This window comes from Scyliorhinus torazame, chromosome 2 (genome assembly GCF_047496885.1).
Source record: "Scyliorhinus torazame isolate Kashiwa2021f chromosome 2, sScyTor2.1, whole genome shotgun sequence".
NCBI lineage: Eukaryota > Metazoa > Chordata > Chondrichthyes > Carcharhiniformes > Scyliorhinidae > Scyliorhinus > Scyliorhinus torazame.
In genome coordinates, this window is record NC_092708.1 from 388,579,309 (window position 1) to 388,602,841 (window position 23,533).

The following is a 23,533-nucleotide window of genomic DNA, read 5'->3' on the forward strand; positions in this document are numbered from 1 at the left end:
GTTTGGGACCATTTTGTTTTCATAGCTCTGGTCACCCACAGGTCACAAAATAGAAAGCAAATTACCACAGATGCTGAAAATCTGAAATAAAACGGAAACTGCTGGAAACACTGATTTAAATGAGGGAACTAAATGTAATGGGTGGGATTCTGCGCGCGATCAGGCGGAGAATAGCTTCTGAATCCCAAACCGCGGCAGGCCAGTTTGATGTCAAATCGCGATGCTCCGTTACCTCGAAAACGGCGTCAATGCGCCGCACACAACCCGTACTTTAATCACCATTTACATATGATTAACGGGCCCACCCGTGGTTCTCTGCCTCCGATGGGCCGAGTTCCGATGGCGCAGTCCACGTGTGCTCTCAAACATCATGAACCTGGCATGGTGGCTGCTGAGAGATCAGATGGGTGATCGGAATCACAGTGGTTCCTACAATTCATAGAGGCTCCTCTGTGTATGTGGCCAGCCTGGATCTGGTGTCTCACAGGCCCGCTCGGAGCCGCCTGAAGGTTTGTTCTCCTGTAATGGAAACAGCAGCTCCTGTATCCACTTCCATTTTCAAAGGGTGGCCATTAACCTAGAATTCAATTTTGGTTGGAGTAACTTTGGGGGTGGTGAAGCAGTTCAGCTGCATCAGTTCATCCTGTTCGGGCTGGTGGATTTGCAAGGCACGGGCCTGAGGTGGCTTTGGCTTCCAGCCTGAGTGATACACATACTGGTAATTCTGGCAGCCTTGCCTTGGGTGTATCCTTCGGCCGTACAGTACTCCTGCGACTGTTCCCTGAAGTCCTCTGGGGAAAATTCCATTTCTGGGTTTTGCAGCCATCGACCCATATCCTTGCGTGCCACTGCTGAGTGCGGAACAGGTGCAGGTGATTTTTATGGGGAGCTTAGTTTTTCAATATGGGGGTTGTCTGTCGTTGAGCATGCTACAGTTCATTGAACCTTGAAGTTCCTGGGCCACTTTCTCAGCATTTTCCAGGGACGCACCAGTTCTATGGCTCTTTTAAAGTCCAGCGGGTTCTGCAAGCAGTTTTCTCTGTCTTGCGACGTTGTTTATCCCGCATACCATTTGGTCCCATAGCATCTTTGGTCGGGATGACCCCTGCTCAGTATTTTGCCAGTTTCCGGAGACTGATCAGGAATTCCATTACGAGTTCTCCAGGGATTCTTCCGGCTGCATTAAACTGTAGCGTTGGATAATTACCGATGGCCTTGGGTTGTAGTAGTTTGCCACTTATTTTACCAGTTCATTCAAAGTTTTTGAGTCTGAAGCTGCCGGATAAGTCAAACTTTTAATTGAATCAAAAGAGAGCAAGTTAAGGAAGAGTTAAAATCAAATCAATAAATGTTTCTGCTTCTGCTCTAGTTGGGTCAGTATCACAGACTATTATCCGTATTCTGGCAACATTTATATGGGTAGCACTAGTTAGGTCAGGCATGACCTGCTGAAATGGCGGTCCTGATTATGAAAACGTATAATGGAAATAATATAAAGATGGTTGTTGAAGATTTCCAGTGATGAGGTTGTGACTATTTCCTTTGGCAGCTCATTCCATTGTGAGATTATCCTCGGGAAGACAGTTCGTCAACATACTGTCTTGGAATGGTCTTTGCAATTTGCGTGGATAGCTACCTCATGTTTTGTCATTGCCGCAGGATATCGGGTACAAGGTGAATTAAATTTAACATACTGGACTGTAACTTCCGAGATCTCTAGCGTTGGATGGGGGTGGGGGACCCCAAAGGTGAGCTGGGGAATCCCTCTCGGAGCTTTACAGGTCAGCATTTGCAAGGCAATTGCCCAATTGTGCAAATGTTCTTCAGTCAATTGCCCTGTGTTGTGAATCATCCAAAAATGCAATTTAAATTGCATACTTAGGGTGGTTCTGCCATGGTTACATCAACAGTTACTTAGAAAAAGTAACTATTGGCCGTTTCACTTGTAGACGGAGCTCAGGCGCAACCTTGCAGCATCAGGAGGCGTATATCGGACCAGGGAGTGGGGTTTGCATGATGAGAGTCTGGGCGGTGCCGGCATTGCAAGTGCAGACATGAGAGCCGGCACATGCAGCGGCAGAACGTTCATCTCAATTTGAGTCTGAGATAGGCAGTTCTCTGTCCGGCATCTCGGTGTCCTCCGGATCCTTGAGCCAGAGGACTCAGGGTCGCTGGCGGCAACAGAGCAGCGGTGAGGATGGTGGAGTTGGGACATCCAAATCAATGGAAAAAAAAGGAAAAATAATTTTCATTGTCACAAGTAGGCTTACATTAACACTGCAATGAAGTTACTGTGAAAGACCCTAGTCGCTACATTCCGGTGCCTGTTCGGGTACACAGAGGGAGAATTCAGAATTCTCAGCTGGTACGGGATTTGAAACCGTGCTGCTGGCCTTGTTCTGCATCACAAACCAGCTGTCTAGCCCACTGAGCTAAACCAATGGCACGTACAGTTGGAGTCGCAGTTTCGGAGGTGGTCCACGTGACGATCAGACTTGTGGCCCTGGGTCTGTATTTGATAGGACCGGATCCGTTTTTGCCAACACGACACCTGGGATCCAAGTTCTGGATAAATCCTAGCCAAATGGAATTTCTACCATTGCATCAATATCAGAGACTAATTATTGATTATCAAGACAAGAACCCAATTATCACATATACAGCTTAGAGATTAGCATTCAATTTACTTTCCATTAGGCATTTTCACCGTCCAAGGCAAAACGGTCACTTACCCATGGATGTGGACTTGGGAGGAGAGTGTTATAACCCCAATGGAGGTCCCGGGATCAGGACCACACGGTTTCCCATGACCTCCCCGGATTATGAACTATCCCTTTAAGGGGGCTGGGCGTCCCCTTAACAAAGAGAGCCCAGCTTCTTTAAAAACTCCGGCCTGGGGGCAGGTCGGGGAAGGAGACTCTAAGGAGAGTGGAGGAGTTTTGCATTAGTATTGTAATAAACCTTGTTTGTTAATTGCTACTTATTGGGGCGGCTATTACTACACAGTTAGTAGCACTGTTGCTTCACAGAGCCAGAGACCCAGGTTCGATTCTTAGCTGGGTCACTGTCTGTGTGAAGTCTGCACATTCTCCCTGGGTCTGCACGTTCTCTGCGTGGGTTTCCTCCGGGGCTCCGGTTTCCTCCCACAAGTGCTTTTTAGGTGAATTGGACATTCTGAATTCTCCCTCAGTGTACCTGAACAGGCGCCGGAGTGTGGCAACTCGGGGATTTTCACAGTAACTTAATTGCAGTGTTAATGTAAGCCTACTTTTTTCATAGAACAGTACAGCACAGAACAGGCCCTTCGGCCCTCGATGTTGTGCCAAGCATTGTCCGAAACCAAGATCAAGCTATCCCACTCCCTGTCATTCTGGTGTGCTCCATGTGCATATCCAATAACCGCTTGAAAGTTCCTCAAGTGTCCGACTCCACTATCACAGCAGGCAGTCCATTCCACACCCTAACCACTCTCTGAGAAAAGAACCTACCTCGGACATCCCTCCTATATCTCCCACCCTGAACCTTATAGTTATGCCCTCTTGTAACAGCTACATCCACCCGAGGAAATAATCTCTCTGAACGTCCACTCTATCTATCCCCCTCATCATCTTATAAACGTCTATTAAGTCACCTCTCATCTTCCTCTGCTCCAAAGAGTAAAGTCCTAGCTCCCTCAACCTTTCTTCATAAGACCTATCCTGCAAACTAGGCAGCATCCTGGTAAATCTCCTTTGCACCCTTTCCAATGCTTCCACATCCTTCCAATAGTGAGGTGACCAGAATTGCACACAATACTCCAAATGTGGTCTCACCAGGGTCATGTACAGTTGCAGCATAACCCCGCGGCTCTTAAACTCAAGCCCCCTGTTAATAAACGCTAACACACTATAGGCCTTCTTCACGGCTCTATCCACTTGAGTGGCAACCTTCAGAGATCTGTGGACATGAACCCCAAGATCTCTCTGTTCCTCCACATTCCTCAGAACCCTGCCATTGACGCTGTAATCCGCATTCAAAATTGTCCTACCAAATGAATCACCTCGCACTTATCAGGGTTAAACTCCATTTGCCATTTTTCGGCCCCGCTCTGCATCCTATCAATGTCTCTTTGCAGCCTACAACAGCCCTCCACCAATCTTGGTGTCATCAGCAAATTTACTGACCCACCCTTCAGCCCCCTCCTCCAAGTCATTGATAAAAATCACAAATATCAGAGAACCCAGCACTGATCCCTGTGGTACACCGCTGGTAACTGGTCTCCAGTCTGAAAATTTTCCATCCACCACCCCCCTCTGTCTTCTATGTGATAGCCAGTTACTTATCCAATTGGCCAAATTTCCCTCTATCCCACACCTCCTTACTTTCTTCAAGCCGACCATGGGGAACCTTATCAAACGCCTTACTAAAATCCATGTATACGACATCAACTGCTCTACCTTCATCTACACACTTAGTTACCTCCTCAAAGAATTCAATCAAATTTGTGAGGCAAGGCTTATCCTTCACGAATCCGTGTTGACTATCCCGGATTAAGCTGCATCTTTCCAAATGGTCATAAATCTTATCCTTCAGGACCTTTTCCATTAACTTACCAACCACCGAAGTAAGACTAACCGGCCTATAATTACCAGGGTCAGTCCTATTCCCTTTCTTGAACAGAGGAACAACATTTGCCACTCTCAAGTCCTCTGGCACTATCCCCATGGACAGTGAGGACCCAAAGATCAAAGCCAAAGGCTCTGCAATCTCATCCCTTGCCTCCCAAAGAATCCTTGGATATATCCCATCTGGCCCAGGGGACTTGTCGACCCTAAGGTTTTTCAAAATTGCTAATACATCCTTCCTCAGAACATCTACTTCCTCCAGCCTACCCGCCTGTATCACACTCTCATCCTCAAAAACATAGCCCCTCTCCTTGCTGAACACTGAAGAAAAGTATTCATTCAACGCCTCTCCTATTTCTTCTGACTCCATGCACAAGTTCCCACTACTGTCCTTGACCGGCCCTAACCTCACCCTGGTCATTCTTTTATTTCTCACATAAGAGTAAAAAGCCTTGGGGTTTGCACTGAGTGCTGAATTTGGTGCATTTGAGTGCGATAGTGAGAGTTTGGTGACCGAGGGAGTATAAGGCTTCATTTTTATCGAAAGTTTAGTCTTTCTTTTATTTAGTTAATTAACATAAAAGTTGCTGTTTGGTTTAGAAGAAGGTGAATTTTCAATCAGCTTTAAACAGGCTTCTACTTGTAGGCACTTGCAGCTGGTGCTTGTTAATTAGTTAATTGGATTAGGCCAGTTTTCAGAGGCTAGATTCACAGTATAAAATTGATCCCCTACAGTGCAGACTTTGTTTGCACTGAGTGCTGAATTTGGTGCATTTGAGTGTGATAGTGAGAGTTTGGTGATCGAGGGAGTGCTGAATTTGGTGCATTTGAGTGCGATAGTGAGAGTTTGGTGACCGAGGGAGTGCTGAATTTGGTGCATTTGAGTGCGATAGTGAGAGTTTGGTGACCGAGAGAGTTAGGTGAGGAGGGAGTAAGGTGCTCCTTTCATTTCGTTTCCGACATTTCCGCAAAGAGTGAGAAGAGAGCCAGGAGTTTACAGAAAGTGTAGCTGACTGGGAGCAGAGTCGGAGGGCGGCGATCTAGTTAGTCCACACGGCAGCTATATTCTGTAAGGTAAGAGGGGATGGAGGCTAGGCCAGTTACATGCTCCTCCTGTAGGATGTGGGTGGTGAGGGATACCACCGGTGTCCCCACTGACTATACCTGCGGGAAGTGCACCCAACTTCAGCTCCTCAAAGACCGTGTTAGGGACCTGGAGCTGAAGCTGGATGAACATCAGATCATCCGGGAGGCAGAGGGGGTGATTGAGAAGAGTTACAGGGAGGTAACCACACCCAAGGCACAGGACAAGAATAGGTGGGTTACAGTCAGGGGGAAAAAAACAAATAGGCAGACAGTGCAGGGATCCCTCGTGGCCGTTCCCCTTCAAAACAAGTATACCGTTTTGGATGCTGTTGGGGGGATGACCTACCGGGGGAAGGCCCTAGCGGCCAGGTCTCTGGCACTGAGTCTGGCTCTGGGGCTCAGAAGGGAAGGGGGGAGAATAGAAAAGCAATAGTTGTAGGAGATTCAATGGTTAGGGGAATAGATAGGAGATTCTGTGGTCGCGAGCGAGACTCCCGGAAGGTATGTTGCCTCCCGGGTGCCAGGGCCAGGGATGTCTCGGATCGTGTCTTCAGGATCCTTAAGGGGGAGGGTGAGCAGCCAGAAGTCCTGGTGCACATTGGTACCAACGACATAGGTAGGAAAAGGGTTGTGGAGGTAATAAACAAGTTTCGGGAGTTAGGCTGGAAGTTAAAAGCCAGGACAGACAGCGTTGTCATCTCTGGTTTGTTGCTGGTGCCACGTGATAGCGAGGCTAGGAATAGGGAGAGAGTGCAGTTGAACACGTGGCTGCAGGAATGGTGTAGGAGGGAGGGCTTCAGGTATTTGGATAATTGGAGCGCATTCTGGGGAAGGTGGGACCTGTACAAGCAGGACGGGTTGCATCTGAACCAGAGGGGCACCAATATCCTGGGAGGGAGGTTTTCTAGTACTCTTCGGGAGGGTTTAAACTAATTTGGCAGGGGAATGGGAACCGGATTTGTAGTCCAGCAACTAAGGTAGCCAATATTCAGGACGCCAAAGCGTGTAATGAGGCAGTGGGGAAGGGAACACTGACAAAGGAGAGTACTTGCAGGCACAGAGATGGGTTGAAGTGTGTATACTTCAACGCAAGAAGCATCAGGAATAAGGTGGGTGAACTTAAGGCATGGATCGGTACTTGGGACTACGATGTGGTGGCCATCACGGAAACTTGGATAGAAGAGGGGCAGAAATGGTTGTTGGAGGTCCCTGGTTATAGATGTTTCAATACGGTTAGGGAGGGTGGTAAAAGAGGTGGGGGGGGGGGGGGGTGGCATTATTAATTAAAGATAGTATAACAGCTGCAGAAAGGCAGTTCGAGGAGTATCACCCTATTGAGGTAGTATGGGTTGAAGTCAGAAATAGGAAAGGAGCAGTCACCTTGTTAGGAGTTTTCTATAGGCCCCCCAATAGTAGCAGAGATGTGGAGGAACAAATTGGGAAACAGATTTTGGAAAGGTGCAGAAGTCATAGGGTAGTAGTCATGGGCGACTTTAACTTCCCAAATATTGAGTGGAAACTCTTTAGATCAAATAGTTTGGATGGGGTGGTGTTTGTGCAGTGTGTCCAGGAAGCTTTTCTAACACAGTATGTAGATTGTCCGACCAGAGGAGGGGCAATATTGGATTTAGTACTGGGTAATGAACCAGGGCAAGTGATAGATTTGTTAGTGGGGGAGCATTTTGGAGATAGTGACCACAATTCTGTGACTTTCACTTTAGTAATGGAGAGGGATAGGTACGTGCAACAGGGCAAGGTTTACAATTGGGGGAAGGGTAAATACGATGTTGTCAGACAAGAATTGAAGTGCATAAGTTGGGAACATAGGCTGGCAAGGAAGGACACAAGTGAAATGTGGAACTTGTTCAAGGAACAGGTGCTATGTGTCCTTGATATGTATGTCCCTGTCAGGCAGGGAAGAGATGGTCGAGTGAGGGAACCATGGTTGACAAGAGAGGTTGAATATCTTGTTAAGAGGAAAAAGGTGACTTATGTAAGGCTGAGGAAACAAGGTTCAGACAGGGCACTGGAGGGGATACAAGATAGCCAGGAGGGACTGAAGAAAGGGATTAGGAGAGCTAAGAGAGGGCATGAACAATCTTTGGCGGGTAGGATCAAGGAAAACCCCAAGGCCTTTTACACATATGTGAGAAATATGAGAATGACTAGAGCGAGGGTAGGTCCGATCAAGGACAGTAGCGGGAGATTGTGTATTGAGTCTGAAGAGATAGGAGAGGTCTTGAACGAGTACTTTTCTTCTGTATTTACAAATGAGAGGGGCGATATTGTTGGAGAGGACAGTGTGAAACAGATTGGTAAGCTCGAGGAAATACTTGTTAGGAAGGAAGATGTGTTGGGCATTTTGAAAAACTTGAGGATAGACAAGTCCCCCGGGCCTGACGGGATATATCCAAGGATTCTATGGGAAGCAAGAGATGAAATTGCAGAGCCGTTGGCAATGATCTTTTCGTCCTCACTGTCAACAGGAGTGGTACCAGGGGATTGGAGAGTGGCGAATGTCGTGCCCCTGTTCAAAAAAGGAACGAGGGATAACCCTGGGAATTATAGGCCAGTTAGTCTTACTTCGGTGGTAGGCAAAGTAATGGAAAGGGCACTGAAGGATAGGATTTCTGAGCATCTGGAAAGACACTGCTTGATTAGGGATAGTCAGCACGGATTTGTGAGGGGTAGGTCTTGCCTTACAAGTCTTATTGAATTCTTTGAGGAGGTGACCAAGCATGTGGATGAAGGTAAAGCAGTGGATGTAGTGTACATGGATTTTAGTAAGGCATTTGATAAAGTTCCCCATGGTAGGCTTATGCAGAAAGTAAGGAGGCATGGGATAGTGGGAAATTTGGCCTGTTGGATAACGAACTGGCTAACCGATAGAAGTCAGAGAGTGGTGGTGGATGGCAAATATTCAGCCTGGATCCCCGTCACCAGTGGCGTACCGCAGGGATCAGTTCTGGGTCCTCTGCTGTTTGTGATTTTCATTAATGACTTGGATGAGGGAGTTGAAGGGTGGGTCAGTAAATTTGCAGACGATACGAAGATTGGTGGAGTTGTGGATAGTAAGGAGGGCTGTTGTCGGCTGCAAAGAGACATAGATAGGATGCAGAGCTGGGCTGAGAAGTGGCAGATGGAGATTAACCCTGAAAAGTGTGAGGTTGTCCATTTTGGAAGGACAAATATGAATGCGGAATACAGGGTTAACGGTAGAGTTCTTGGCAATGTGGAGGAGCAGAGAGATCTTGGGGTCTATGTTCATACATCTTTGAAAGTTGCCACTCAAGTGGATAGAGTTGTGAAGAAGGCCTATGGTGTGCTCGCGTTCATTAACAGAGGGATTGAATTTAAGAGCCGTGAGGTGATGATGCAGCTGTACAAAACTTTGGTAAGGCCACATTTGGAGTACTGTGTACAGTTCTGGTCGCCTCATTTTAGGAAGGATGTGGAAGCTTTGGAAAAAGTGCAAAGGAGATTTACCAGGATGTTGCCTGGAATGGAGAGTAGGTCTTACGAGGAAAGGTTGAGGGTGCTAGGCCTTTTCTCATTAGAACGGAGAAGGATGGGGGGCGACTTGATAGAGGTTTATAAGATGATCAGGGGAATAGATAGAGTAGACAGTCAGAGACTTTTTCCCCGGGTGGAACAAACCATTACAAGGGGACATAAATTTAAGGTGAAAGGTGGAACATATAGGAGGGATATCAGAGGTAGGTTCTTTACCCAGAGAGTAGTGGGGGCATGGAATGCACTGCCTGTGGAAGTAGTTGAGTCGGAAACATTAGGGACCTTCAAGCAGCTATTGGATAGGTACATGGATTACTGTAAAATGATATAGTGTAGATTTATTTGTTCTTAAGGGCAGCACGGTAGCATTGTGGATAGCACAATTGCTTCACAGCTCCAGGGTCCCAGGTTCGATTCCGGCTTGGGTCACTGTCTGTGCGGAGTCTGCACGTCCTCCCCGTGTCTGCGGGGTTTCCTCCGGGTGCTCCGGTTTCCTCCCACAGTCCAAAGATGTGCGGGTTAGGTGAATTGGCCAATGATAAATTGCCCTTAATGTCCAAATTGCCCTTGGTGTTGGGTGGAGGTGTTGAGTTTGGGTAGGGTGCTCTTTCCAAGAGCCGGTGCAGACTCAAAGGGCCGAATGGCCTCCTTCTGCACTGTAAATTCAATGATAATCTATGGTTAATCTAGGACAAAGGTTCGGCACAACATCGTGGGCCGAAGGGCCTGTTCTGTGCTGTATTTTCTATGTTCTATGTTTTCCTTGATCCGACCCGCCAAGGACTTCTCGTGCCCCCTTCTAGCTCTCCTAAGCCCTTTTTTTTTTTAGCTCATTCCTTGCTACCTTGTAACCCTCAAGCGGCCCAACTGAACCTTGTTTTCTCATCCTTACACACGCTTCCTTTTTCCTCTTGACAAGACATTCAACCTCTTTTGTGAACGATGGTTCCCTCACACGGCCATTTCCTCCCTGCCTGACAGGGACATACCTATCAAGGACACGCAGTATTTGTTCCTTGAACAAGCTCCACTTTTCATTTGTGCCTTTCCCTGACAGTTTCTGTTCCCATCTTATGCTCCCTAATTATTGCCTAATCGCATCATAATTACCCCTCCCCCAATTATAGACCTTGCCCTGCCGTATGACCCTATCTCTCTCCAATGCAATAGTGAAAGACACCGAATTGTGGTCACTATCTCCAAAGTGCTCTCCCACAAACAAATCTAACACTTGGCCCGGTTCATTACCCAGTACCAAATCCAATGTGGCCCCCCCTCTTGTCGGCCTATCCACATATTTTGTCAGGAAACCCTCCTGCATACACTGTACAAAAACTGCCCCATCCGAACTGTTCGACCTATAGAGGTTCCAATCAATATTTGGAAACTTTTGACACTAATAAAGATTATTATTATCTTCTATGCGTTCTGCTTACCACGGAATCAACAATCAGGTTCCAGGAGTAAGAGTGGGTGTGGGAGAACAAAGTGAAGAAGAAAACACATATCAGGCTCAGGTGTGATGGGTATTGTCAGTTAAGGATCACTGGAGAGAGGGGATGTGGATAAGTCAGTAAGTGATTTATAGCAAAGGGCTGACATCTGTAAAAGGAGGCCTTAACCTGTTCAGTCACATTAGATGTTTCTGCTAGACATTGCACATTTGCAATGAAGAGACATACATTACAGCTATATTCATCTGAAGAGGTTCACAGTAACAAATTGGAATTTGTGTAATTGTCCATGATGAGGGACCATGTAGAAGCAGGAAGATTAAAGGCCAGGTACAACTAGTAGTTGGTCATAAACTCACCTTTCTGGCTGTCGATGGCAAATGTATTCCATAGTAATGTTTGCTAGAAAAATACTTCATATAAAAAATTACAAGTAATCCTCCTATGCTATTATTCTATGATTCTGCTAGCTAAATATTTTAGTTATATTTGGCAGTTCAAAAAGAGTACAGGAAGTAGTTGGTGTTGAGACGCAGCCAAACTATGTGTAAATTTAATTTTGGGTTCACTGGAAAAGTTTCACCAATTAAGTGAAAAATGGCTGCAGAAACGTCAGAAATATGGCAGGGAGCACAACAAAGGAGAACAGTAAATGGTTAACATTAAATATGGGGAACAGAAACGAAAGTTAGCTCAAAGACAAATAGGTAGGGCTGACAAACATAGGAAATCCAGGAACGTGTTCCACCTTCTTTACTCTGTAATGTTTTGAACTCATTGAATACCTCAGGTTTCAAGTCTCTGTGGACAACTCCCACATCGTGCATATGGCTGACAGCAGAGACCAGTTTACGCATTATGTGACTGGCTTCTGTTTCGCTGAAGTGTTTCTTCTTTCGGATCCGCTCGAGCAGTTCTCCGCCTTTCAACAGTTCCATCACTAAGAATGTGTGTAACTAAAGAAAAAGTGGAGAAAGATAAAATCAGTATTAAACTTTCTGCTGATCACCCGAGTAGGGAAAGCAGAAGCCCTTTCAGTCACTCTCAACAAATGTCTGGACCATTATCGATTTTCTCCATTTTTCTGATGGAATAATCCTCGGAAGAATAAGGGGACATAAAGGGTAGGATTCACAGGCCTCTCAGCCCCGGGTCATTGGTGATGGGATTCTCTGCTCTCGGCATTGCCAATGGCCACCCCTTGCCGCCGGGACACCAGCGGGTACGCTGCCGGCAGGACCAGAAAATCCCACCGCCAACAGCCGGAGAATTCCGGCCAAAATGTTTGATCAAATAAATAGGCAGCAACAGTTTCTGGTGGCAGAAGGGTCAGTAACAGCAGACACAGATTTAAAGTTATTTGCAAAAGAACCAGCGACAGCATGGGGACATTTTTTCTATTAAACAGCGAGCTTTATGATCTGGAATACACTACCTGAAAGGGTGGTGGAAACTGATTCAATAATTATCAAAAGGAAATCGCATATATATATTATCGGACTATGGGAAAAGGCAGGCGAGGGGAACTAATTAGATAACTCTTTCGAAGCCCTGGCACACGCATTATGGGTCAAATTTATTTTAATGTTGTATTTTAAATGTCACCTTCTTCAAAGAAAACAAGTACAGATGAGCGAAGAATAATTAAGCAACAGCAGGCACCTGAAAGGACTGTATTCTTTGTGTTATTATTGGCAAAATTATAAAACACAGACATCTGGCTTTTGATGAATTATTACGATATTTTAAATTCTATTTTTACAACTTTCGGTCTTGCAGACAATATGTCCAACAAACATAGTCCCAGGTGGGAAACCTTACCCAGGATATTTGGTTGTGAAATGCAGGCACATCATAAAGTGAAAATGAATTAATTCATGTTACTCAGTGGCAAGACCCTTAAGAGTATTTGCATTCTTCAGTGCATTACAGGCACAGTTTCTGACAAATCTGAATTTTCAGCATCAAAAATCTATGCAATACTTCATCATTCAAAGCTGTGCAAGATGGTGTTCTATCCATTATGCTTAAGTTTAAAAAAATAGTTTTTTTAATGCAGTTTTGGGATGTCGGCATCTCTGGCAAGTCCTGCACTTATTATCCTCCTCAATTGTCCTTCAGAAACTTGGTGAGTCTCTTTTAGAAAGGGAGTTCCAGGGTTTTGAAGGAATGATGATAAATTCTAAGTCAGGATGGTGTGTTTCTTGGCGAACTTTCAGGTGGTGGTGTTCCTTTGAGTCAGAAGACCACAGATTGTCAAGAAAAAGGAGCAGGAATAGACCACACAGCCCATCGAGCATGCTCCATCATTCAGTAAGCTGATGGTTGATCTTGGGCTTCAACTCCACTTTCCCACCTGCTCACCGTATACCTTAATTCTCCGAGAGACCAAAGATCTGTCTATCCCGGCCTTAAATGTATTCAATGATGCAGCATCAACAACTCTCCGGTGTAGAGAATTGCAAAGATTCACAAACCTTTGACTGAGTAATTTTTCCTCATCTTAGTCCTAAATTATCTGCCCGTTATCCTGAGGCTGTGCCCTGTGTTTACTTTCCTTTAAAATGTTTTAAAATCTTTTATTTAAGAGTACCAATTATTTTTTTCCAATTAAGGGGCAATTTAGCGTGGCCAATCGACCTATGCTGCACATCTTTGGGTTATGGGGGTGAGACCCCCAGACACGGGGAGAATGTGCAAACTCCACACAAACAGTGACCCGTGCCGGGATTGAACCCGGGTCCTCAGCGCCGTGAGGCAGCAGCAGTGTTAACCACTGGGCCACTGTGCTGCCCGCAACGCCCCTGTGTTTTACACTCCCCGAACAATGGAAACAATCTCTCGGCATCCACGCCATCAAACCTCTTCAGTAGGTTGCCCATCATTCTTTTAAACTCAAGAGAATATACGTCCAATTTACTCAGCCTCTCATCATAGGGAACCCCTCATCCCAGGGACCAAGTGAACCTTCACTGTGCCGCCTCCAATACAATCCTTCCTTAAATGTGGAGACCAAAACTGCACACAGTATTCCAATGTGGTCTCACCAAAACCCTTTACAACTGTAGCAAGACTTCTCTCTATTCTTGTACTTCAATTCCTTTACAATAAAGGTCAACATGACACTTGCTTACTTAATTGCTTACCTGCATGCCAACTTCCTGCATTCCTTGTACAAGCACACCCAAGTCTCTTTGAACATCAGCACTTAAAAGTTTCTCACTTTTTAAGAAGTATTCTGCTTTTGTATTCTTTTGACCGAAGTGAATAACTTCACACTTCTCGATATTAAAATCCATCTGCAATCTTGTTGCCCACTCACTTAACCTGTCTATATCTCTTTGCAGTCTCTCTGTGTCCTCCCCACAGCTTATCTTTCCACCTCGCTTGATATCATCAACAAACTTGTGTGGTAAGAATGTTACTTGCCACTTATCAGCTCAAGCCAGAATATTGTCCAGATCTTGCTGCATTGCAGGAAGGGGCTGCTTCAGTACTTGAGGAGTGGTGAATAATGCTGGACATTGTGCAGTCATCAGTGAAAATTCTCACTTCTGACCTTATGATTATTATCTGAAAAGGAAGAATGTGCAGGGCTACAGAAAAATGGTGGGGGAATGGCACTAGGTGAATTACTCTTTTGGAGAGTTAGCATAGACACAATGGACCAAATGGCATCCTGTGTTGTAACTATTTTGTGATTCTGTGATATTGAAGGGAAGGTCACTGATTAGAGCTGAAAATGATTGGGCCTATGGCACTGGGCTTAAAAATCCTGCAGCGATATCCTGGACTAAAATGACTGGCCTCCAATGGCCACAACTGCTAGGTTTGACTTCAATCAGTGGAGAGTTTTTCATCTGGTTTTCACTGACTTGAATTTTGCTGGGGCTCCTTGGTGTCATACTCATTTAACTGTTGCATTGATATCAAGCTTCCCCTCTGAAGTTCAGTTCTTTTGTCCCGGCTGTAATCAGGTCTAGAGCTGCTTGGCCCTGACAGGACTCAAGCAAAGTATCAGTGAGCAGGTTGTTGCTGAGCAAGTGTTTGATTGATAATAGCTTCCATCACTTTGCTGATGATTGAGAATAGACCAATGGGGCAGTATTTGGCTGGGATGATTTGTCCTGTTTATTTTGGACATCATTATATACCTGGCAAATGTCCATATACCTGGGAAATGTTCCACATTGTTGGGTAGATGCCAGTGTTGTAGCTATACTGGAACAGCTTGGCTATGGGTGCACAAGTACTCTGTGTTGTGAGAGCCCCATTGTCTTTGCTGTATCTAGTGCCTCTTGAAATTATGTTTAGGAAATCAAATTGTCTAAAGACTAGCCTCTGTGATGTTGGGGACCTCAGGAAGAGAGCAAGATGCATCATCCACTTAGCACTTCTAGCTGACGGTGGTTGCAAAAACGTCAGTCTTGTTTTATTTACTGATGTGTTGGCCTCTCACATCATTGAAGATAAGGATGGTTTTAGAACTTCTTCCTCCAGTACCACTGTGACTGGATGTGTAGGACTGAAAAGCTCTGATCAGATCCATTGGTTGTAGGATTGCTTAGCTCGGTTTACGGTATGTCGCTTCTGCTGTTTAGCATGCATATGACCCCATGTTGTAGCTTCAACAGGTTGGCATCTCATTTTTAGGTACATAGAACATTACAGCGCAGTACATGCCCTTCGGCCTTCGATGTTGCGCTGACCTGTGAAACCACTCTAAAGCCCATCTACACTGTTCCCTTATCGTCCATATGTCTATCCAATGACCATTTGAATGCCCTTAGTGTTGGGCAGTGCCGGGAGCAGTGCCATGGTACTGTCCAGGCATGTCCCTCTACCCTCCCAGGGGCTATACTTACCTCTGCATCCCTGGAGGGATCCCCTCGACTGCCTCACGCTCGGCCCAACCTGTTATAAACCTTGCTGATATGACTGCTGCTCCTAGTGCTGCTCCTGTAACCATCCATTGAACCAGGGTTGATCCCTTGGCCTGATGGTAATGCGGTAAATAGGGGTGTGAGGTTACAGATTGCAGATGAATACTACTGACGGCCCATGGAGCTTCGTGGATGCCCAGTTTTGAGCTGTTAGATCTATTCTGAGTCTATCCAATTTTGTATGGTGGTAGCGCCACAAAACACGATGGAGAGTGTCCTCAGCGTGAAGATAGGCATTTGTTTCCACAAGGATTGAGCATTGGTTTCTCCTACCAATACTAAGATGGATAGGTCGATTGGTGAGGATGAGGTCATGACTTTCCTACTTGTCCGTTCTCTCATCACTTGCCAGTCTGGTAGTTATGTCCTTCTGGACTCAGTCAGTTACTTCAATACTGGTGCTACCGAACTATTCTTGGTGATGGACACTGAGATACTACAAAGTCATGCTTAATGATAGACATGAAGTGCCCCACCCAGAGTACTTTCTGTGCCCTTGCTGCCCTCAGAGCTTCTTCCAAGTCATGTTCAATGTGAAGGAGCATGATTCATCAGCTGAGGGGCGGAGATAGGTCATAATCAACAGGGGTTTTCCTTGCCCGTTTTGAGGTGATGCCATGACACTTCATGGGATTTGGAGTCAATGTTGAGGGCTCCCAAGCCATTCCCTCCTGACTTATACCATTATGCCACCACCTCTGACAGGTCAGATCGCATGCAGGAATAGAGAGAAGAGGAGTCTGGGCATTGGCTGTAAGGTATGATTCCGTGAGTATGGCTATCCCAGCTTGTTGCATGATTAGTTTATGGGACAGATCTCTCCATATTACCACTGTTTGGTGGGGATGGCTTTGCAGGATTAATTGGACAGGGTGAGTTGTGCCTTTGTCACTTCTGATGCTAAGGTCGATGCTGGGTAATCTGTCCAGTTTTATTCTTATTCGACTTTTTAATAGAGGTTCTGATACAAATAAGTGGCTTGCTAGGCAATTAAGAGTCAACCATATTGCTGTGGGTCTGGAATCACATGTGGGCCAGACCAGTTGTGGACGGCAGGTTGTCTTCCCTGAAGAACATTAGTGAAGCACATGGATTTTTACAACAATCAACAACAGTTTCATGGTCAGCATTAGACCTTTAATTCCAGATTTTTAGTTTCATCATTATTATCAATGACACTGGCATTTCATTCTAGATTTTTAAATTTATTGAATTTAAATTTTCTCAGCTGCTCTGGTGGGATTTGAACTTATATTCCTGGACCATTAGTTTAGGTCTCTGGTTACTAGTCAAGTAACATAATCATTATGCTACCATCGCCATTGATGGCAAAGCAATTTCTATAAATCAGCTTGAAATATAGAAATGGAGAAAAAAACAACAGTAATTTACATAAAATAATCCAATGCTCACAATTATTTCTATTTGTTGCTGGCTAATGTCACTGGAAAGCACTCATTTCATGTGCAAATTTTCATGAAGGAAATTATCACAGTGAGGGGTACACTTCTGACTAAAACTAAAGCCATACCTCTAAACCAAGCACTTCATGGGCTCTACAGGTGAAAGGGAATTAGTCGTCTTGATGTTGTGAATATTATATTTGCCATTAAAGAACTTCTTTATTCGACTTTTGTCTACTGTGTACGTTTCCTTGGCTGCAGAAAAAATACTTTTCACTGTACTTCGATACATGTGACAATAAATCAATCAAATCAAATGAAATCGTATAGAATATTAGGTTGTACAAAAAATGACTTGAATCTGCATTGTTTAGGGCCTTAGGGAAATTTAGTGAACAAGAAGATTCCCATAGAATCTCTACAGTGCAGAATGAGGCCATTCGGCCTATCAAGTCTGCACCGACCCTGTGAAAGAACACTCTATCTAGTCCCACTCCCTCGCCCTATCCCAGTAACTCCGCCCATTGATCTGCACATCATTGGACACTAAGGGGTAATTGAGCATAGCCTGCACATCTTTGGACTGTGGGAGGAAACTGGAGCACCCGGAGGAAACCCACACATACACTGGGAGAAGGTGCAAACTCCACACAGACATTACCCAAGGCCGGAATGAAGCCAGGCACTGTGGGAAGCAGCAGTGCTAACCACTGTGCCACCAGATTGTCATCAGATTCCACAAGATCAGGCTAAAATAAAGAAAATGCCTATTTTTAAAAATTGTTTATATTTGGTCTTAATGTAAATACAATTTTGTGCATCTTTGTAAAGTAAATAACTGATACTGTTTTATTGCAATTACTTGACAGGTCTATCTTAATATTGTACAGGGCTAATCTACCTTATTTTGTTTTTAGAAACAAACCAGGTCTCATTTACTATTTAGAAAGCACAAATCTACAGAATGAACTGGTCGAACATGCTGTGATGAACTTAATTTGGTTAATTCAGATATTTCAAAATTAAGAAAGTTTTGACAGAGTAACTAGGGAGAAATTGTTTCCAGGCAAGAATATCAGTAAGCAGTTGAGATTACTAGCCAAAGAACAAGTGAGGGAGAGATGATGAGAATTTTGTTTTGCAGCTAATTGTTATGGTCCGAAATGCATTGCCTGAAAGGTGGTGGAAGCAGGTTGAATATAAATTCACAAAAGGAATTGATTTTATACTCGAATAGCAAAAATGTGCAGGGCCATGGACAAAGCCCCGAGGAGTGAGACAAAACAGATAACTCTTTCAGAGAACTGACACAGGCATGATGGGCTGGATTCTCCAATTCTGGGGCTATGCCCCCACGCCGGCGTGGGAACGGTGAAAAAATGGCGTGAAACGGCATCAAATCCACATTTTGCTGGGGGCTAGCATACCGACAACGTAGAGCACCCGACTCTAGCTGCTGATACGGCCCGAAGAATTGCTGGGTCTGTGGCCACACATACGCATGGCGGTGGCCTGCAGCAGCCGCATTGTGCTATATGGCAGAGGCCGCATGCAGACCCGGCCCGCAAAATAGTGCCCTCCCTTTGGCCGGCTAGCGTGCCCCGGACCCCCCCCCCCCCCCCCCCCACAGTGCCCCAACTCCTAATAAAGTCCCCCCCTGCCGTGGATCGCCCCTCCCTCGACTGTGTCGGCGCTGGACTGAGTCCGCAGCTGCCACGCCGAGTTCTCAACAGAACACAGCGCCCGGCTTCATTCCGGCCTTGGGTAATGTCTGTGTGGAGTTTGCACCTTCTCCCCATGTATGTGTGGGTTTCCTCCGGGTGCTCCAGTTTCCTCCCACAGTCCAAAGATGTGCAGGCTATGCTCAATTACCCCTTAGTGTCCAACAATGTGCAGATCAAGAGTTACGGGGATAGGGCAAGGGAGTGGGCCTAGGTAGAGTGTTCTTTCACAGCGTCAATGCAGACTTGATAGGCCGAATGGCCTCCTTCTGCACTGTAGGGATTCTATGGGAATCCTCTTGTTCACTAAATCTCCCTAAGGCACTAAGCAATGCAGATACATGCCAACTCTTGTACGACCTAATATTCTATATGATTTTATTTTATTTTATTTATTTATTGTCACATGTATTGAGTTCCCGGTCGGGGGTGGAGCATCAGGGGGTGGGCCTCAGGCAATGTCCTGAGGTCGTCGATACGTCATGTTTTGGAGGGGGCGAAGCGTCGCCAAAGTGGCACCGCATCCGATTTGGTTGGGAACTGTGATTCTCCGGCCGATCGGCGAATGTGATTTCGCCATCGGCAACCGGAGAATCCAACCCGATGTGTCCTTCTGTGGTGTAAGTTTCTATCATTCTAGGTGGAAGTTGCCTCCCCCAAAGGAAGACAGAAAGAGGAAGTGTGAGGGTCAGAAAGGCAGTGTTATAACCTGCCTACTTACCATTGGCTGGGGACTAATGACTATCCCACAATCCTGTGGGAGTATGAGCTTCCCCAATGAGGGGGGGCGGAGAAACCACTAGTAAACTCCTCGTATAAATAAAGCTGGCCAGTTCAGGAACCAGCAGGAAGGAGTATGTAGCAAGGGAAGTTACTGCTACTGTTATGTATATATGTTATAGTAAATAAATGTTATTACTTTGTATCCTTAAAACTCGTGCTGGATTCTTCATGGCCCTTACAAAAGGCAGCAAGCACAAACTATGGTGCTGTAGTCACTTGGCAGTGATATAATTCAGAGAAAATAGAGCTGAAATATCAAGTGAGGCTGGATGGAAGGGGAGAGAAATTGTTCTCAGGACGAATTGCAGGAAATTGCTCCTGCTTACTGAAAAGGACTGTGCATGTAGAAAGATTGCATTTTTAAAAACAGCATGAGGCATGAAGCAAGGGCTAATGCAATGCTAAGGTGAAAATTAATAGGATTATTTATGACAAGGTATAGGCTACGCAGAAATGAAACAAAGAATAAAACCACTGAAAATGTAGTTACAATTCCTGTAAGCTTTTCAGCTTCCAGTCACAGGCTGAACATATCAAGGACACATCTTTACAATAGCTGCAGAATCTTATCATGTGGGAGTGATGCATCTCATACCGTTTACTGATATCAGGGTAGCCTTATGGAAGTATTAAACCATTTCCTGCATAATACTGTCACAAAATGAAACTAAATAAAAGTGTAAGCTTAACAAATTCTGTTATGAGATGTTTTCTGAAACAAATTGATTTCCCGAGGTGTTGTTCACAAGTATTGAAGATCAATTTGAATTTTTTTAGGTAAGCACATACAGGAGACAGGGGTACGATTTAATGGATACATTTCTGTGTCAATTTGGGTGTGATTGCTGGGGTGTTTCTCGACGGTTGCGGTGGCAAGATCGCAGCCCGTATTTAACGACACTTGCCCGACGAGCTTCTCGCCATTACTGACTGTCTTGCCTTCTGATTCGGCAGACTCGTGCCTCAGCGTCTCGCCACTAAATAGAGGGAGCTGCTTTTAAGCGCTCCCTCACCACTCACTTCCAGTTAACACACCAGCATAGCAGTGCGCAGGCCTGCTCCTCGCTTTGGCGATGTCGACCTGACCAGGCTTCTCAACGCTGTCGATGAGACGGGATATCCTTTTCCCAGAGGGGGTTGGAGGGCCAGCAGCAGTGGCAGCGGCGATCAGTGCGGGAAGCATGACAAGGAGGACCAGCCTCCTATGGCGGAAGAATACCAACAGCCTCCACCGAGCTGCAAGGGTAAGTTACCACCTCTGCCCTGGCATTAGTTCTGCCTGCCACCCTTCAGATTCGCCTGTTTTGGAGTGATGAGGATCCACTGCCCCTTCACCCAGATGCCCGGTCTCAAGTGAGTTGTCCATGTCAAACAAAATGATCCTTCTCTCTCACTGACCACATGTCCATTTATCAGAGGGTCACTATTTGATGGGTCTGGGCCATCCCGAATCATTCCTCGCTACCCAAGGGACCACCTCAGAGGAGAGCTCTGCAGAGACCACATGGAGACGTCACAACTATCACTCCCACCTTCCACCAGGGCAGAGACACACACATCATGGGCGACATTAGTAGACAGGCTTCTGGGACCCAATCTGGTGAGCGCCACACAGTTACTGCTGCACATCAGTTGGAGGCAGGATCATCCAAGGGAGGCAGCAATCAGATGCAGGAACCCAGGACTCAGCTGAGTCCCAGTCAGATGCAGAGTCTCTGGACAAGGTTATCCCAGAGTTGATGCAGATATTAGGACATGGCCGTGAGATTCAAAAGGGGAAGTCAGGAGACTTAGGAGGGGAGCAGCTGTTCCCCTTCGTTGAAGGGTCAGTTACGAGGGGGCACAAGTTCAGGTCAGGGGCAGGAGGTTTAGGGGGGATTTGAGGAAAAACCTTTTTACCCAGAGGGTGGTGACGGTCTGGAACACGCTGCCTGGGAGGGTGTTAGAGGTAGGTTGCCTCACATCCTTTAGAAAGTATCTGGATGAGCACTTGGCAAGTCATAACATTCAAGGTTAAGGGCCAAGTGCTGGCAAATGGGATTAGGTAGGCAGGTCAGGTGTTTTTCAAGCAGACTGGTTGGGCTGAAGGGCCTCTTCTGTGCTGTGATGTCAGCGACATTCCAGCAAGTGCACAGCCGATTGGAGGAGTCCTAAAGGCTATGGGTGAAGGAGATGATGTTGACAATGCCTGGCACCGAGGCCAACACAGCTAGGGTGGTGACCACAGTGGAAAGCCCAGAGCATCTTGAGTGGTGAGGTCCAAAACATGGCTCAGTCTGTGACGACCATGGTTGAGGGCCTCGACAGCATGTCCCAGTTGATGTGGGACATGTCCCAGACACAGGTGGACATTGCAGAAACACTTAAGAGCACGGCCCAGTCACTGAGGAGCATCACTGAGGGTGTTGACAGCATGGTGCAGACAATGGGGAGCCTCCACTACTGTCAGTGCCAGATGATGTAGAGCTATCTGGAGCTCATTCCAACTGCCCCTCCATCCTATGGAGAGCCCCAGGGCCCTACAGGCACCATTAGGGAGCAGAAAGTGCAGGAGACCACCAAGGGGGCCTACCATGAAGGAGACAACAGCGGCCTCCAGAAACCCCCTCCTGACACCAGTGCATCTCATGGGCAGTGGGCAGAACAGGGTGGCACAGTGACGCCAGCGACACCGGTAGGTCCACGGCCCTCCGGCTCCAGGCCATCCAAAGGACGTCCACCAAGGGCACCAAAGGCCACAGTGCATGAAAAACAGCATGCTGCCTCCACTTCTGATGTGAATTCTGGGCATAGGCCGGCGCACTATCTGTCGCGAGCAGGGTTGGAAATGTCAAAGGTTCCCAATTTGAAAATGTCATGCCTGATACATGTGACGCCTCTGTCACATTAATCTTCACAGCAGTCCTGTCTGCACCCTCTGTGGACCTCAGCTCCCCCCACCCCGGGCACAGTGGTTCAAGATCAAAAGATTCCGATGCAGACCCTGTTCAGAGGATGGGTGTGAGCGCGCTGTCCTCAGAAAGACAGGAATCAGAGTTTGGCATAAAACGCGGAGAACCAGGTCTTACCTCACAGCAAGTGAACATCATTCTCCTGCCTTATAAATTGACCCGCTGACAATGCCGACACAGGTCCATCACCCAGACCCTGGCAGGGTGGAGCAGGGCAGCCGCAAGGGGGAGGATGCGGGTATGGACACGCGTTGAACATTCAGGGATGGAACCCCTTCCTGTTAATGGGGGGGCACAGCCTGATACCCCAGTGCACACAAGATGGAATACATGCCATTGATTTTCCCCTGGACCTGTGACATCCCGGCGATGGCGGAGACTCCTGCAGCCCGGGTATCTTGGTGGGCTTGGTCCAGCTCAGATTTAATATATCCTGCTGACCGGGCATACAAGACAACCGTGACCTCACTGATACACTTGTGGGCTGATCCACACAAATCCCGTTCGAGCCCTGGAATGCACCGGTGAAGGTCATGGCTCGATCCTCCACCTCAAGATTTTATAATTTTTGATTTTACCCCACTGTGTGTTGTTAAACATGAAAGCAACCATTGGTCAGTGAGGAGAGCGAATCTCCTGCTGGCCAGGTAATGCCTCCAACGTCGCACAGCTTCAATGATCGCTTGGGCCTCCTTTTCGACGGAGGAGTGCCGAATTTCGGAGGCATGGAGGGTGCGGGAAAAGAATGCCACGGGACTGCCTGGTTGAGGGTGGCGGCCAGAGCGACGTCTGATGCATCGCTCTCGACTTGGAAGGGGAGCGTCTCGCCGACCGTGTGCATCATGGCCTTGGAGATGTCGGCCTTGATACGGTTGAAGGCCTGGTGAGCCTCAGCCATCAGTGGGAAAGCGGTGGATTGAATGAGTGGGCGGGCCTTGTCCGCATAGTTTGGGACCCACTGGGCGTATTACGAAAAGAACCCCAGGCATCGTTTGAGGGCCTTGGGGCAGTGGGGGAGGGGGAGTTCCATGAGGGGGCGCATGCGATCGGGGTCGGGCCCTAGAACTCCGTTCTG

The 23,533-nt window shown here is 46.6% G+C and overlaps 1 protein-coding gene across 2 annotated transcripts in view; it reads right to left on the bottom strand.

Annotated features, from left to right (window-relative positions):
- Nucleotides 1-23,533, bottom strand: part of LOC140405517 (ribosomal protein S6 kinase alpha-5) — a 365,875-nt gene that overhangs the window by 43,454 nt on the left and 298,888 nt on the right. For both annotated transcript variants that reach the window (XM_072494073.1, XM_072494063.1), the window contains one exon: nucleotides 11,443-11,613. In XM_072494073.1, coding sequence (XP_072350174.1) covers nucleotides 11,443-11,613 — 171 coding nt within the window. The remainder of the gene's footprint in view (nucleotides 1-11,442; nucleotides 11,614-23,533) is intronic.